Below are 15,784 nucleotides of genomic sequence, written 5' to 3' on the forward strand. Positions count from 1 at the left end.
GTTTGAAGAACACTGGTCCAACAGGCATCTTATTGTACTGCCCCTCTTCCTACCTACCAATCCATGAACAGGCACTCACCCAACCTTTCTGATGCCTCAGTCTCCCCCTTCTGTACAACAGGCCTAGGGGCTATGTTAGGAAGGACCACACGAGTTCATTTATGTTGGTTTAGCTCCAAAGCGCTGGGTGAGCTCTAGGCTGCTGGGATGTGGCAGAGCCTGCAGGAAGCAGAGAACCACCGTAGCTCTGACCACAGGGCTTCCTCTCGTCTTACAGGCTCTGCCTCCAGGCTCGCCCCGCTGTAACCTGAAGGAGAATCTGCTGAAGGATGACTGCGCCCTGGAGTCCATCGAGTTCCCCATCAGCGAGGCCAGAATCCTGGAGGCCAGGCCCCTCAGTGACAAGGGCTCTGGAGACAGCTCCCAGATCACTCAAGTCAGTCCCCAGAGGATTGCGCTCCGGCTACGGCCAGGTAGGGATCCTGCAGAAGTAGCTCACAGTGGAATTGGGGTGGGAAGAGAAGGATGTGGAGGGAAGTGTGGGCAGGAGAATGGAAGAAAGTGGAAGGCTTTGGGACTTGAAGTCAGAAGATCTGAGTTTGAATCTTGACTCTTCCATATATTAGCTATTTGACTTTGGGCAAGTTACTCAACCCTTCTAACTTAGTAGGTACACAAAAAATGTTTGTTTCTTCTTTCCCCCAATGCCTGTTTTACCCAGCATATAGCTTTCTATTGAGGCTCGAGTATAAGATGAGAAAGCAACTTGTAAGCTCCTTTTCCATGTAAGATTGGGGCAGGGCATGCATGGGGGCAGAGAAAATAGAGGCAGGAGACCTTCAGAGGGAGGAAGGATTAGGCTAAGAGACAGGCTTTTAAAAAAAAATTTATTTTTGGCTCTGTTGGGTCTTTGTGCTGCGTGCGGGCTTTCTCTAGTTGCGGCGAGCGGGGTCTACTCTTCGTTGCAGTGCACGGGTTTCTCATTGTGGTGGCTTTTCTTGTTGCAGAGCATGGGCTCTTGACATGCGGGCTTCAGTAGTTGTGGCACATGGGCTCAGTAGTTGTGGCTTACCAGCTCTAGAGCGCAGGCTCAGTAGTTGTGGCTCACGGGCTTAGTTGCTCCGCGGCATGTGGGATCTGCCCAGACCAGGGATTGAATCTGTCCGTGTCCCCTGCAGTGACAGGCGGATTTTTAACCACTGCACCACCAGGGAAGTCCAGAGACAGGCTTTTCTGAAGCACTCATTTTGACTTTTCAATTAAGTCAAGAATTTAAGAAAGTACCTTCTACGTGCAAGGCGTGTATTGGTTACTATGGGATTCAGAAAAGGGTGGGACATAGTTCCTGCCTTTTACAGAGTCTGAAGTGTAATAACTGCCAACACTTCTGTGACTCAGGGTGGTAGACCCTTGGGACCCAGAGGATTAGACAGATGAGGATTTAGAGAGGGTGGAGACTTTTAGAATGGAAAAGAAGAGGTTAAAAATGGGAGGGTCAAGAGGTTGGAAGAGGAATAGAATTGCAGGGAGAGAGGAAAAGGGACCAGGGCTTTCAAGTTTGGTTTGATTAAAAAGTTACTTCAGGGAATTCCCTGGAGGTCCAGTGGTTAGGACTTGGCGCTTTCACTGCCAGGTCCCGGGTTCAATCCCTGGTCGGGGAACTAAGATCCCGCAAGACGAGTGGCACGGCAAAAAAAAAAAAAAGTTATTTCATCCCAGCTGTGTCCAAATCTACTTAAGTTTTAGAGGGAGAAGAGGAGAAGAATTAACGTCCTTCTGCCTTGCAGATGATTCGAAGAACTTCTCCGTCCAAGTTCGGCAGGTGGAGGATTACCCTGTGGACATCTACTACTTAATGGACCTGTCTTATTCCATGAAGGACGATCTGTGGAGCATCCAGAACCTGGGGACCAAGCTGGCCTCCCAGATGCGTAAGCTCACCAGTAACCTGCGGATTGGCTTCGGGGCCTTTGTGGACAAGCCCGTTTCACCATACATGTACATCTCCCCACCAGAGGCCCTCAAAAACCCCTGCTATGAGTAAGTCTCTCTTCTAGAAGCCAGGGCAGCATCTCTCCCCATTGCCCCAGACAAATCCAAGTCCTGCTTCCTCTTTCTAGTCTAGGGTAGCTTTGTTGGCTGCCTTCTGGCCAAATCATATCTCCTCTCTACCATGGTCTCCCTGTCTGACAAGTGGGCCAACCCACTGATCTGGAGTGTTGTATTAATAGAGCCCAAGGCTGTTTGGAGACCTAGAAAGGAAATCCATCAGCTTCTTGGTCTAGGCCATGAATAAATAGTATAAGTAGATAGAGAAGTTATGATTTCAGAATGATTGATTCCATTGCTGTCGTCATCATTGTCCTCGTTATCCAGAATATGAGTCCTGCAGGGTTAAAATGCAAGGAATTAAGTCCTAGAGGAATAGGAAAGAGTGGAAATGATATTTGTTGAACCCTCTAATAGCATAAATCGATGTGTCCCTCTGTTGAGAGTTTGACTTACAACTGAATGGCTTATTTATTTGTTGGAGACTGTGCAAATCCATGGATTATAATTTAAAATGATAGTTACCGAGCCTGACAAGGTATGAATTTACATTTTAGATTCGAGAGTTATATGATGTGCCTTCTTAACCTTCTGTCTGGATTGTAAGGTTCCCCAGAAATTGTGTCAGCCATCAATTAAACAAATAAACCATTGGGCTGGGGACAGAAATGCTCCTGTTTGGCACAGATCTATCAATTTATTGATAGTTCAGGGACATTAAGTTATTGATGAACTTTCGCTTTGTTGTTGTGTTAATGTTACTTTAGAGAAGTGCTAAGTATAAAGTGATAGCAACAACAACTAGAACCTCACTCTGATCTAAAAGCTTTACATCTATTAACTCATTTAAGCCTCACAACTCTTATGAGATATGTGTTATCATGTCCCCATTTCTTTATAGGTTAGGTATAGGGAAGCTTGCCTAGGGTTCCATGACTAGTAAGTCAAGGAGCTGGAATTTGAACCCAGGCAGTCTGGTTCCACAGTTCACTCCCTTATCCTCTGATCTAGCTGAAGATTAGGTCAATGTGATGCCTAGGTAATTTGAAGGGTTTGGAGTCTAAACTGTCTGGGTAATAGTAGTTGTATAGAACTCGCCTGGGCATTCCACTGTCTATATCTGTCCCCCTCTTTTCCCTCCCACTCCCCATGCAGCCTTTTCCATCAGATGTCTGCTTAAATCATTCCTTCCCTCCCCAGTATGAAGACCACCTGTTTGCCTATGTTTGGCTACAAACATGTGCTGACGCTAACTGACCAGATGACCCGTTTCAATGAGGAGGTGAAGAAGCAGAGTGTGTCACGAAACCGAGATGCCCCAGAGGGTGGCTTTGATGCCATCATGCAGGCTACCGTCTGTGATGTGAGTTTGGAGGGCACGGAGTGCCAGGTGTGGGTGGTGAAGATCAAAATGGGGCAGGAAGTGGCTCAACTGTGGGGATTTCTATGTGAAATACGAGATAGGAACTAAGCAGAGCTTTGTACAATATGAGCAATAAGTTGCTCCTGATAAGCAACCTCTGCTTGTATCCGCTCCCTGGCCAGAGCTGATACTTTTTTGAACCTCAGTGGTCCCAGATGTTTTCTGGGGTGAGGATCTTCTCTGGAAGTGTATCAGAGTCAAGGCCGGGTTCACCTAACGTCAGCAAAGTGGGCAGATGTCCAGATGGGATTTCTTCTAGCCCAACCCAGCTCTGCAGATGCAGATGGGTTTCTAGATGGGCCATGTGATTATCATTGAAGAAGTTCTATTTGGAGTTGAAGTAGGTGTCTTTCAGCTGCTTGAACTAATGAGCCCTGAGACTGTTTTCCTAAGAGAACAGAAACCCCTGAGTTGGAAAACTCCAGCTTATGTTCCAAGGACTAGGACTGAGGCCCTTCTCCAAGACAACTTGTCTAGCCCTTCAGATGGGGAGCTCCTTGGGTCTTTGTTTTGTACCAGTGATATGGCTAAAATCGCTGTCTCTTTTGCCTTTTTTTTTTTTTTTTTTAACAGGAGAAGATTGGCTGGAGGAATGATGCCTCCCACTTGCTGGTGTTTACCACTGATGCCAAGACCCATATAGCGCTGGATGGAAGGCTGGCAGGCATTGTCCAACCCAATGATGGGCAGTGTCATGTGGGCAGTGACAACCATTATGCTGCCTCCACTACCATGGTGAGATTCTCGGTACCACCTATGGTTCCTATTCACTATGGCCAGGACTGCCCTAACCCAGGCAGAGTCTTTGTGTGAATATGAAAATGGCAGCCCTTCCTCTGGGCAAGGCTCAGGGCTCTTTTCAGCTCACCCTCACCTTTCCCACCTACTGGACACCCTCATCCAGGGTACCACCTGTACAGCCATTAGAGATGGTCCTGACTGTGGTCGGTGTTACCTCTGCCTCCAGCACCAGCAACATCATCATGGCATCCAGAATGGACCCAGAGGACTTTTGCAGGTCCAGCTGGAAAGCAGGCCATCCAGTCGACTGTGCATGGATTAGCCCCTTCTTGGAATATCATGCTCTCTTGTGGTTATTGGAAGAAGACAGAGGAAAAAGAGACAAAGATCATCAAAATCATAGAAAGCCAGTCCTGTGAGGAAACGTTAAAGGGCTCAGAGTCATTTAGCTGGAATAAAAGAAGGCTAAAGGATGGTTTAGCTGATACATGAGAAGACTTTTTTTTAAATTTATTTTTTATTGAGGTAACATTGGTTTATAACATTATATAAGTCTCATGGGTACAACATAATATTTCTCCTTTGGTGTACGCTACAGCATGCTCACCACCAAAAATTTAGTTTCCATCTGTCACCATACAGTTGATCCCCTTTACCCATTTCTCCCTCTCCCTCACCCCTTCCCCTCTGGTAATCACTGCTCTGTATGAGAAGACTTCTTATAAGTTGTTTTCTGTATAAGTTGTTTTTATTTAACCGTAGAAGGTTAAATAAGAGGAGAGGAGTTTACATTGAAACAGGAGAAATTGCAGTAAACCATAAAGAAAACGTAGAGCCCTGCAGAATGCTGATACTCTGAGTATCTAGAGGGAGGTGTGAACTCTTCATTTCTTAAAGACAATATAGCAACTACCTCATCTAGGTGGCTTAAAGGTACATCTGTGAAAAGGAACCTGAGTTGCATGATCTCATGAGCTCCCTGAAAGGTCTAGGATTCCAGGGACATGTTCATAATTTACCATCACCCCCATTTTGGCTTGAATTCTTTGGTGTCAGCCATATACAGGTTGAGCACTACCAGGCAATGGGCGAGTCTGTAACGATTGACACCTAGTCTATGCAGGGCCTTACCAGGGGCCAAGGGAGATAACAAGACTATATAAGGTCCCAACCTTAGGGAGATTTTGGTTTAGTCAAGGAGGTGTGATACCAATAACAGAAGATGCATGATTACTGCTAACTGGATAGAATAGTTGATGAGGATTATAGGTATTCAAAAGAGGAAAGCTCATCATGAACTGGGATGATCAGGGAAGGCCTCTTGGAGAAGGTGGGACCTGAGCTGGGTCCTAAGGAAGGAGGAGGATTACCAAAAAGAAGGCCACTCGAGGTGGGAGAAAGACAGTGGGCCAGCTCAGTGGTAAGTAGAAGGGGAAGAGAGGTGAATGATTGGAAAGGAAGGTTGAGACCACATGGTGAAGGATTGCAAGCAACAACCCAAGGCATTTGTCAGTAGCTGCAAAATGAGAGGAAGCTTCAAAACAATGAGGTCTGGCAGTACCTGACCCATGGAAGCTGCTCCTTGGTACGAATGCATTGAATTTGAGTAGGAAGACAGAGGTGCTTAGTTTTGACACTACCAGCCTGTACCTCTTTATCTATCCTTAGAGTTCACAACTGGGTTTGTGTTTGCCTCACATTGTCATGGGGTGAAAAGGTTTAAATCCCACTACTGTCAGGGCCATGGCCCAAATCACCCAAGTCCTAAGGCTTAGAATCCATGGATGTATGTGAATAGACTTCTTAACTAACCTCCACATCCTCTCTTTTCATAGGATTATCCCTCTCTGGGGCTGATGACCGAGAAGCTGTCCCAGAAAAACATCAATTTGATCTTTGCAGTGACTGAAAATGTAGTCAATCTCTACCAGGTGACTATGCCTTTGGGGCTTCCTGGAGTGGGAGTGGGACCTGTGATGGGTGGCCTTGTCTCAGGAAACCAGCCCACACCAGCTTTGGCCATGGTCCCTAACTGGGAAAGACCCAGGAGCTAATGATTCCTCTCGACGGTCTCTCTCCTCCAACCTTGAACCTAGCAGGATGGGTGTGTTGATGCTTGCAGTAGTGGAGGGGAGTAATTCAGTGGGGAGAGGGGTGTGAGAGGTTCTCTATAATTTTGCTCAGTGCTGAAAAAGTGCTAGATGTATTCCTGGCAGTGACAAGTAAAATATCCCATCCTTCCCTCAAGTTTCATTTCAAGACCCTCAGTCTGATTTGGGGAGGGCTTTTGGAGACCACCAGCTTCATCAGTCATCCCCGGACATCTTTGTCTTCCTTTCTAGAACTATAGTGAGCTCATCCCAGGGACCACAGTGGGGGTTCTGTCTACTGATTCCAGCAATGTCCTCCAGCTCATTGTTGATGCTTACGGGGTAAGTGTCTTACACTGGGAATGGGCCTGCTAAGAGTCCACTTCACTTGGCATTACCCAGGAGGGCTCAGATTTGGGAGTCCTGGCTGCAAGTCCACCATGCAGGTTTCACTGCCTTCCTCTTCCAGAGGCCAGGAAGTGATAGCCAGCCCTGGGAGGAACGCAGCCTTCTGAGATAGAAATGGCTCAGAAAGGAATGCCAAGGAGGCTTAGGAACAATGGGGGAAGAGCTTAGAGAAGGTGGAAGAGAAAGAGAGGATGGGGATGGTGATGAGGAAGAGCAGGGCCCTGAAATTGAGGGGGGGGCGGGTGCAGAGTGATGGAGATCTGGGCTCCAAGAATAGAGAAAAGAGGGAGCTGAACCACGGCGAATGTGAGGTTGATGAAAAATCAGGTAGAAAGTGCTACTAGCCAAGGTGACCAGTATTAGCACTCCCTTCTTGCACGTCCATGAGGCCTGCAGGAGGGCGTAGCTGGTTTAGATTTTACCCAGACTCACCTAGAAGCAAGTGGAGAAAGAGAGAAAGCAGGTCTTGGGCTGGAAATATAGCAGGAAACAGGCTCCTAGGGATGCTCTGGCAGCTTGCAGGTGGACCTCAGCATCTGGCACTGCAGGTGAGTCCAGGACCATCTGGGAGGTTTTGCTTGGGATGTAATTGGCTCCTACTCATTTCCTCTCAGCCCATTTTCTTATCTTCTCTTGCCCTTTTCTGCTCAGAAAATCCGCTCTAAAGTAGAGCTGGAAGTGCGTGACCTCCCTGAGGAGTTGTCCTTATCCTTCAACGCCACCTGTCTCAACAACGAGGTCATCCCAGGCCTTAAGTCTTGTGTCGGACTCAAGATTGGAGACACGGTGAGGTGGGCTGGGCAGGGACTGAAGCTGCAGCTCTGACCTTAGCCTGTGCCCCAGAGCGTCTGTGAGCACCCACCCCTTCCTTCCCTGTACCTTCTTTCTGAACGTCCTTACAAGTTAGATATAATGGTTAGAGCTGCCAGGCTTTTCCTCTGAGGCTTCTGTTGCCTAAACCTTCTCTATCCGTTAAGTAACTTCACCATCAGGATTTTTAAAAACTTGCATTTAGGTTACCTCTGTTTATGCACAGTTGATTGCAAATGAAAATATTTCTTTTTTTTTTTTAATATTTGTCTCACAAATGACTTTTATTTATTTATTTATTGGCTGCGTTGGGTCTTCGTTTCTGTGCTAGGGCTCTCTCTAGTTGCGGCAAGCGGGGGCCACTCTTCATCGCGGTGCGCGGGCCTCTCACTGTCGCGGCCTCTCTTGTTGCGGAGCACAGGCTCCAGACGCGCAGGCTCAGTAGTTGTGGCTCACAGGCCTAGTTGCTCCGCGGCATGTGGGATCTTCCCAGACCAGGGCTCGAACCCGTGTCCCCTGCATTGGCAGGCAGATTCTCAACCACTGCGCCACCAGGGAAGCCCTGAAAATATTTCTTACCTTTAGCCCCTAACTGGTCTCCAGCCTCCCCTAAGGTAATGCCTTTCTTTGCTTCACAAGGTAAAACGGCAGTGTCATCTATAAATATTTATTGACCACCGACTTTGTGCCAGGCATTGTTCCAGCTGCTAAAGATTTGGCAGCAAACAGAATAGGCAAAAATAGCCACCCTCGAAACTAACACAACATTTTAAATCAATTATACCCCAATAAAAATTAAAAGGAAAAAAAAATAAACACATACACACACAAAATACCCCCCCTCCTGGAACGTCAGAATGCAAATGTTCATTTTGCCTCTCCAGTCCGTCTATAGTTTTCCTTCCTTAGTGGCTGGTTCTTCTCTGCTTCTGCCTTAGGGGAGAGGGGTTGGTGAAAGGGGTGGGAAAAAAGAGGGGATAGCTATAGATATATCATCTATATCTACATCATCTATGTCTATATATCTGTTTCCATCCATCCATCTCTCTATCTTCTAGGCACATGTGCACATACCCTATGTAAAAAATATTGGCCTGAAACATGTTTGATTGCATAAGTGATGAAATGTTTTGTGGAAATTGCACAGTAGACTCTGAGCCTGTGGTTGGCCACTGTGTGGTGTGAAATAGTGCTTTGTATATCTTGATGATATTATGTAATCAGTCCCGCTAGCTTATTTGGCCACAGCAGAGCGTCTGTAAGATCAAAGGTTCTTTTCTGCTTGAGCTGGTTTATTTTCACGGATGGAATTTTAGAAAAAAGCTATCTCGTGATTGTAAACCATGTCTACACCCAGCCAGATATGTCCCAACTGCACAACTATCCCCAGGCTCTTGCTTTGGCTTTGCAGACCGTGGTGGTGGGAAGGCTGAGGAACTCCAGCTTGCTGGGGGACAGGACACCCAGTTTGGGTATTCCTGGGCAGGGCAGGGAACAGCTTCTTTCCCTCCAGGGCTGGAGTGTCAACAGGGTCCACCTGGGTCTGAATGCGATCTTACTTTCCATCCAGGTGAGCTTCAGCATTGAGGCCAAGGTGCGTGGCTGCCCCCAGGAGAAGGAGAAGTCCTTCACCATCAAGCCTGTGGGCTTCAAAGACAGCCTCACCGTCCAGGTCACCTTCGACTGTGACTGTGCCTGCCAGGCCCAGGCTGAGCCTCACAGCCACCACTGCAACAACGGCAACGGGACCTTTGAGTGCGGCGTGTGCCGCTGCGGGCCTGGCTGGCTGGGGTCCCAGTGTGAGTGCTCAGAAGAGGACTACCGTCCCTCCCAGCAGGACGAGTGTAGCCCCCGGGAGGGCCAGCCCATCTGCAGCCAGCGGGGCGAGTGTCTCTGTGGCCAGTGCGTCTGCCACAGCAGTGACTTTGGCAAGATCACGGGCAAGTACTGCGAGTGTGATGACTTCTCCTGTGTCCGCTACAAGGGGGAGATGTGCTCAGGTGAGTAGAACTGCACACCCCTCCCTTCCTGGTACCCACACACACTCACACATCTGCAGCCTCTGGAAATGGATGCAGGCCAGGGCTTGAGGTGGGCACAGGAAGGCCCGGGGGCAGAGCGAGTAGATGGTGTGCCACTCCAATGGCAGGAAACAGAAATGAGCTTCTCTTTAATCCTCTCAGCTCCCTCTGCCCTTGCTCGAGGGGCACAAGGAAGAAAAATGAGCATCTGCTTCCGGGGACTTCTCTCCTAGAAGAGGGTGGGAAGATGTAGGGAAACTTGAAAGTGAAGATAGTTTTTTTTCTTTTCCTTCATCTGCCCTTCTGCTAGTATTTTGTCACTGGTTCCTAATCTTTTCGAGGATATGGACCAACCCCTTTTTAAGTTTAAAAAAAATCACTGACTGATGGTAATTAAATTTTTAGTATATATAGGTTTGGAAACTACATGATGTCAGAATATGTAGTGAAGTTAGTAACATTTATTTATTTATTTATTTTCAGACAATTATTTTACGTGAATTTATTTATTTTTTTTTATGTTTTAATATTTATTATTTCAAAAATTTATTCACTATATTGAATGACAGTAATATATTTTAAAACAGTCAGGAAATTATTTAAAATACCTTCTACAGGACTTCCCTGGTGGTACAGTGGCTCTGTGCTTCCACTGCAGGGGGCGTGGGTTCAGTCCCTGGTTGGGGAAGATCCCGCACGGCACAGCCAAAACAAAAACAACAACAACAACAAAACAATATTAAAAAACTAAGGGTTATCTTAAGAAACCCAAATTAAAAAATTAAATTAGAAAAGTAAATAAAATATCTTCTACAAGCAATTTTTGAGTCCATTATTTATTCTTAAATGCAAAGTAATTCTTGTGGGATTAAAACATTAAGTTTTCAAATACACTTCACCAAATAAGAGTGTAACTAACTTCTTTGGATGCTGTACTAAAAAATGTTCTATTGGGCATTTTGTTTCCAAAATAGATCCATTTACTTACACTGAAAATCCACTGTAATAGGTAAAATCTGTACTCCATGATACGTGTGAATTTATTTTTTCATCACAAAAGACGTGGAAAATAGTAGTGGATATGCAAGATATTGGAGCACATTTTTTTTTAAATTTTTATTTATTTATTTATTTTATTTTTAGCTGTGTTGGGTCTTCGTTTTTGCCAAGGGCTTTCTCTAGTTGCGGCAAGCGGGGGCTACTCTTCATCGCGGTGCGCGGGCCTCTCATCATCGCGGCCTCTCTTGCTGCGGAGCACAGGCTCCAGACACGCAGGCTCAGCAATGGTGGCACACGGGCCTAGTTGCTCCGCGGCATGTGGGATCTTCCCAGACCAGGGCTCGAACCCGTGTCCCCTGCATTGGCAGGCAGACTCTCAACCACTGCGCCACCAGGGAAGCCCTGGAGCACATTTAATGTGCCAGTATACTTAGGACAATGATTGGAAAATAGTGAGCTCTTATTAAATGTCGGTACTATTTTGTTATCACTATTGATATACTATTACCTTTTGTACTCTAGATCGCTGTTGTCCAATATGGTGGTTATTTAAACTTAAATTAATCAAGAGTAAAGTTTAAGTACATTTAAATCTAAATCAAATTCAATAAAAAATAAAAAATTTCATTTCTCTGTCGCTCAGGAGCCACATGTGGCTAGCAGCTGCCCTGTTGGACAGCACAGATGTTTACTGGATAGCACTGCCATAGAGAGTCCCAGCCTGCAGATTGGGGATTATGAATTTGAGTCCTTCTCCCTGCAGGGTACTGAGTTTTGTCCTTCTCATTACAAAATTCAGTAAAATCTTGAGGCCCACTGGTAATCTGAAGCTGATTTCACCTTGCCCCAAAGCCCACTCCTGGGGTACTTCCCCAGCTGGAAGAAGTCCAGCTAACGTTAATGTAGTCTTCATCTGCAGGCACACTGACAACACTCCCAGAGGCAGTTAGGCAGTCTGAGTTGTTCCTGGGCACTGGGGATACATTTCTGCTGGGCTGTAGTCACTGTGGCTTAATCCCTCTTGTGAGAGGTAGATTGGAGATATTTGTAAATTGGTTGGGACCGGTTTGTGGGTGTATTGTGTGGCCAGTCAAAGAGAGATTATAATTGGCTTCTGGGGTGATCAAATCCATGACCCAGATTGGCTTCACTTGCATTGGGGTTCTAACCAGCTGAGCTAATTTACCCAGATGTTCACTTTAACATCAGCCTTTCAAAAAGCTTGATGAAGAAAGTAAATGTGTGTCATACTAAAGCATGCCCAAGTAATACAAAAATGGCTTCTATTTATTATCTGCAACATTGTTTCCTTTACTCATTTTTTAAAATTAATTTTTATTGGAGTGTGGTTGCTTTACAATGTTGTGTTAGCCTCCACTGCACAACAAAATGAATCAGCCGTACACACACAGATATCCCCTCCCTTTTGGACTCCCTCCCATTTAGGTTACCACAGTGCATTAGGTAGAGCTCTCTGTGCTATACAGTTGTTTCCTTTAATCATGCCAACAAAATTTGAGAGAGAGATTGGAGAAAAATGATATCAGAGAGATATGGGAAAGAGAGATCAGATACGCACAGACACACACACACACACACACACACACACACACACATACACACAGATCAATCTGAATTAGGGTGTGAGGCAGAAATTTCAGTTCCTTCTAATATTTAATAGTATTTACATCATATTCTAGTTTCCAAAGGGAATGGTTAAGTTTGACATGGGAGACCCATGAGGAGAAGTTTGGGGTTGAGGGGAAGAGGGTTACCCTAGGAGAGGCCTACACATAGCCTACGGGGGCACCAGGGATGGAGGGAGGTCCACTGCTCCTCTGTGGCCTGATTGTCCCTGGTCTGAATGAGGCATGTGGGAGGGACCCCGGCCAGAGCGTGTTTCCTTTGGCTGCCGGCCACACTGAAGCCACAAAACAAAGCTGCCGGGGTCAGCAGCGCTGGTTCCTGCCCCCCAGCAGTGCCAGAACAGCCGTCCTCAGTGTGCTCCTGCCAATTACACGAGGGAACCCCAGACAGCCGCTGCGGCTTCTCAGAGGCCTCCCTCTCCCTTCCTGCCGGGACGTTGGGTGCCCACTGGCCTCAGGTCTGGACCCGGTGGCGCCATCATCACATTCTCCATTGACAGGTACTCAGGAACACCTGCTCCTTGAGCACCTGCTCTGGGCCAGGCACTCGGTCCACAGGGGTGAACGGGGGTCATGCATGATTCCTGACCTGGCCAGGCTCATGGCCCAGCTCGCCATTGTGCCTGCCCAGAGCTGCTGGCCTGGTCTGTCCTTTGCTCAAGCAGGGGCTCAGGAGGCGGGAGCACTGTGCCTCGGCCATTGTTCCAGCCCCTGGCCGTCCCTGTCCTCTCCTCCCCACCGGAGGCATGGTCTTCGTGGTCGCACGGTATCAGCACCCCTCAAACGTCAGGGCGTGCATCCTCGTCCTCAGGGGACTCTTCCACCTGCCACATCCATGAACATAGATTGATCAGGCGCCCGCGTGAGCCAGGTTCTGTGCTGTGTGCCGCAGTGTTGTGGGATAAAGAGGCACGAATAAGACGGTCTTGCTCTCCATTAACTTACCTAAGGAGAATTCACAGCACGAGGCAGAACCTCCCAGATCCTGGACGTGGGTGTTACAGGAATCCTCCGGAGAGAGACTCACTGTGGACAGGGGAGGCCTGGGCGGCTTCACGGAGGAGGTGGGAAGTCAGAGGAAGGGCTGGGCTGATAAAGGAGGGCGGTGGAGTGAGGCGTCAGCCCAGAAGGTCAAGCTATACGGGGAGAGTGACTTCATTCCTTCTGACCTGGAACACCTGCTCCTCCCTTTCCTCCTGCCTCCCCCACCCCTCCCCTGCTGCCTTCTTCCCTACCTCCCTCCTCTTTCTTACACTTTCTCTTCATTTCCCACCCTCCTCCCCTGACTTTCCTGTGAACCCCTTTTTCTGGAGGGGTGCCAGTCCTGTGACATTACCACTCTGTGGCTTCCTTTTAAGGGTTGACCCTGCCGGGGCCTTTTGGAGTCAGCCTGCTGGCACTGGCCTGCCACTTCCACTCCCAACCTCACTCCCTGTCTGGCCTGCAGACGTCTTCTCAAATATCGCTTTGTTTAGCCTCACAAAGGAAACACTATGGGACAAGCATTTCAGAGGAGACTGAGGCCTCTGAGTGCTGCCAGGCCCTGTGATGTCTTTTCCCTATCCGGGAGGTGTGGCCAAAAGCTGGGTGTAGTGGACACTGTGGGGTCCCACTCTGCTGGCTGGCCCACCCATCCCCCAGCTGCTGGTAGAGCTACTGATAATACCTCACAGCTGCCCCTTGTCTGGAGAATTATATTCAGCTGACAGGAGCTGGATTGCTCTCAGAGCTTGGCTAGTGACTGATGGACGATGGGGTTACACAAAGCCAGTCCCTTTGCCTCAAGGTTATTGTGGTGCCGTTCATGCTCCTGAGCCCACCGTGGGATCAGGCTGAGGGGAGTCTCCGGATGAGACCGCATTCCTGCCAGCTTTTGCCTCCTGCCCTGTCCTGCTTCCCTCCTTCCCTTCTGCTTCCCCAGTAAGTCACTGGAACAAGAATCCTCACCACAAGCTATACTACTAGGGAACCCAACCTCAGAATGCAGTCTTTCTTCTTTCTCCACCCTTCTGCCAGCCCGGTAGCTCTACACTCTAGATGTCCTTGGCAGCTGGTGCAGATGAGGTTGTATTTCCCTTCCTTCTTGGGAAGCAGACACACACACAGTGAAGGTGTGTCTGAGTCTTGAATGCCAGTGTGGTTCCTAGAGGATTATGCTGGTATCACTCATCCTTTAGTGGGTGATACCCATCCAGAGGGACCCATAGTGGCCAAGAGACATTTGTCAGACCCACTGGGGTCACCGGGGACAGGGCTGCCAGCTAGTTGCTATTTGAGCTTGGCTGTGTACCACCCTCTCCTCCACCATCTCGGAGCCCATCTGCTCACACAATGGCATGGTTTTCAGACCAATTCAGGTTACTTCTCCCTTGCTCCCTGCCTTTCCTGTGATTAACAATCAGATTTCTATTATTCACCCACTTCTTCCTGATTCAGAATCCTGCAGAATGAGTCACCTTTCTGCAGGGTTTAGGAGCCAAGTTTTAAAGCCTTGGTAAATGAATATTAGGGGAATATAGTGTTGAGAGTTAATGCCTACATTTAAACAGTCCAACCCCCCACCCTAGTCTCTCTGTCCCGTTCCTATACTCATGTATGAAAGTGAATAGGTCTTTCCTACTAGGGCTGACGGCTCTTTGCAATACTATGATAATACAACCCAGAGCACATGTTGGTGGAGGTTTGTGTGAATTTCCAGGAATTTAACTAGGATGTAAGCTCCATGATAGTAGGTACCTTGCCTGTCTTGTTCACTGCTGAGTCTCCAGTGCTCAGGTTGTGGTATGAGCTCAGTAAATATTTGTTGAATGGATGGATAAATAAATATTAATGGCATGCCTACTCTGTACCAGATGTTATGCTAATCACTATTGTTGGAAAAATGAATATGATATGTGCTCCCCCATCAGGGAGCTCACAATCCAGAAAGAGAAACAGATAAGCAAGCAAATGGGTTGAACATCAGGGTTGAAATAGAGGTATTTATAAGTGCTGGGAGAGCACATGGGCAGACAGTTGATTTGGCCTGGGGAGGTCAGGAAAAGTTACGGAGGGAAAGGAACATTTGGGTTGGGCTTTAAAGGGTGAGTAGGAGTTTGGTAGTGGTCACAGGATGAAAGGGCATCTAGGCAGAGGGAGCAGCATGCAGAGAAGCATGAGGCTATGAGGACAGTGTAGAAGATGATTAACGGCTTAGCGTGGGGGTGAAAGTGTGGCAATGTGAGGAGGGGTAAAGCCAGGATGCTGTCCTGGGGTGGGGCCTCACTGGCTGGTCTGTCCCCTTGGGCTGTGTGTTTTCAGGCCATGGCCAGTGCAGCTGTGGGGACTGCCTGTGTGACTCTGACTGGACCGGCTACTACTGCAACTGTACCACACGCACGGACACCTGCATGTCCAGCAATGGGCTGCTGTGCAGCGGGCGGGGCAAGTGTGAATGCGGCAGCTGCGTCTGCATCCAGCCGGGCTCCTACGGGGACACCTGTGAGAAGTGTCCCACCTGCCCTGATGCCTGCACCTTTAAGAAGTGAGTGGGCAGAGGAGTGAGTTGGAGAGAGTTGAGTGTCCGGGGGTCCCCCAGACTATGCAGGTTCTCTCTGA

The 15,784-nt window shown here is 47.9% G+C and overlaps 1 protein-coding gene across 1 annotated transcript in view; it reads left to right on the forward strand.

The window, feature by feature from the left end:
• ITGB3 (integrin subunit beta 3) overlaps window positions 1-15,784 on the forward strand; it is a 51,119-nt gene that overhangs the window by 22,844 nt on the left and 12,491 nt on the right. The window contains exons 3-11 of the mRNA XM_007175805.2: window positions 278-473; window positions 1,788-2,040; window positions 3,250-3,412; window positions 4,046-4,207; window positions 6,049-6,144; window positions 6,556-6,645; window positions 7,363-7,497; window positions 9,092-9,521; window positions 15,488-15,710. Of these exons, the coding sequence (XP_007175867.2) occupies window positions 278-473; window positions 1,788-2,040; window positions 3,250-3,412; window positions 4,046-4,207; window positions 6,049-6,144; window positions 6,556-6,645; window positions 7,363-7,497; window positions 9,092-9,521; window positions 15,488-15,710 (1,748 nt within the window). The remainder of the gene's footprint in view (window positions 1-277; window positions 474-1,787; window positions 2,041-3,249; window positions 3,413-4,045; window positions 4,208-6,048; window positions 6,145-6,555; window positions 6,646-7,362; window positions 7,498-9,091; window positions 9,522-15,487; window positions 15,711-15,784) is intronic.

This window comes from Balaenoptera acutorostrata, chromosome 20 (assembly GCF_949987535.1).
Source record: "Balaenoptera acutorostrata chromosome 20, mBalAcu1.1, whole genome shotgun sequence".
In the NCBI taxonomy this organism is placed as follows: domain Eukaryota; kingdom Metazoa; phylum Chordata; class Mammalia; order Artiodactyla; family Balaenopteridae; genus Balaenoptera; species Balaenoptera acutorostrata.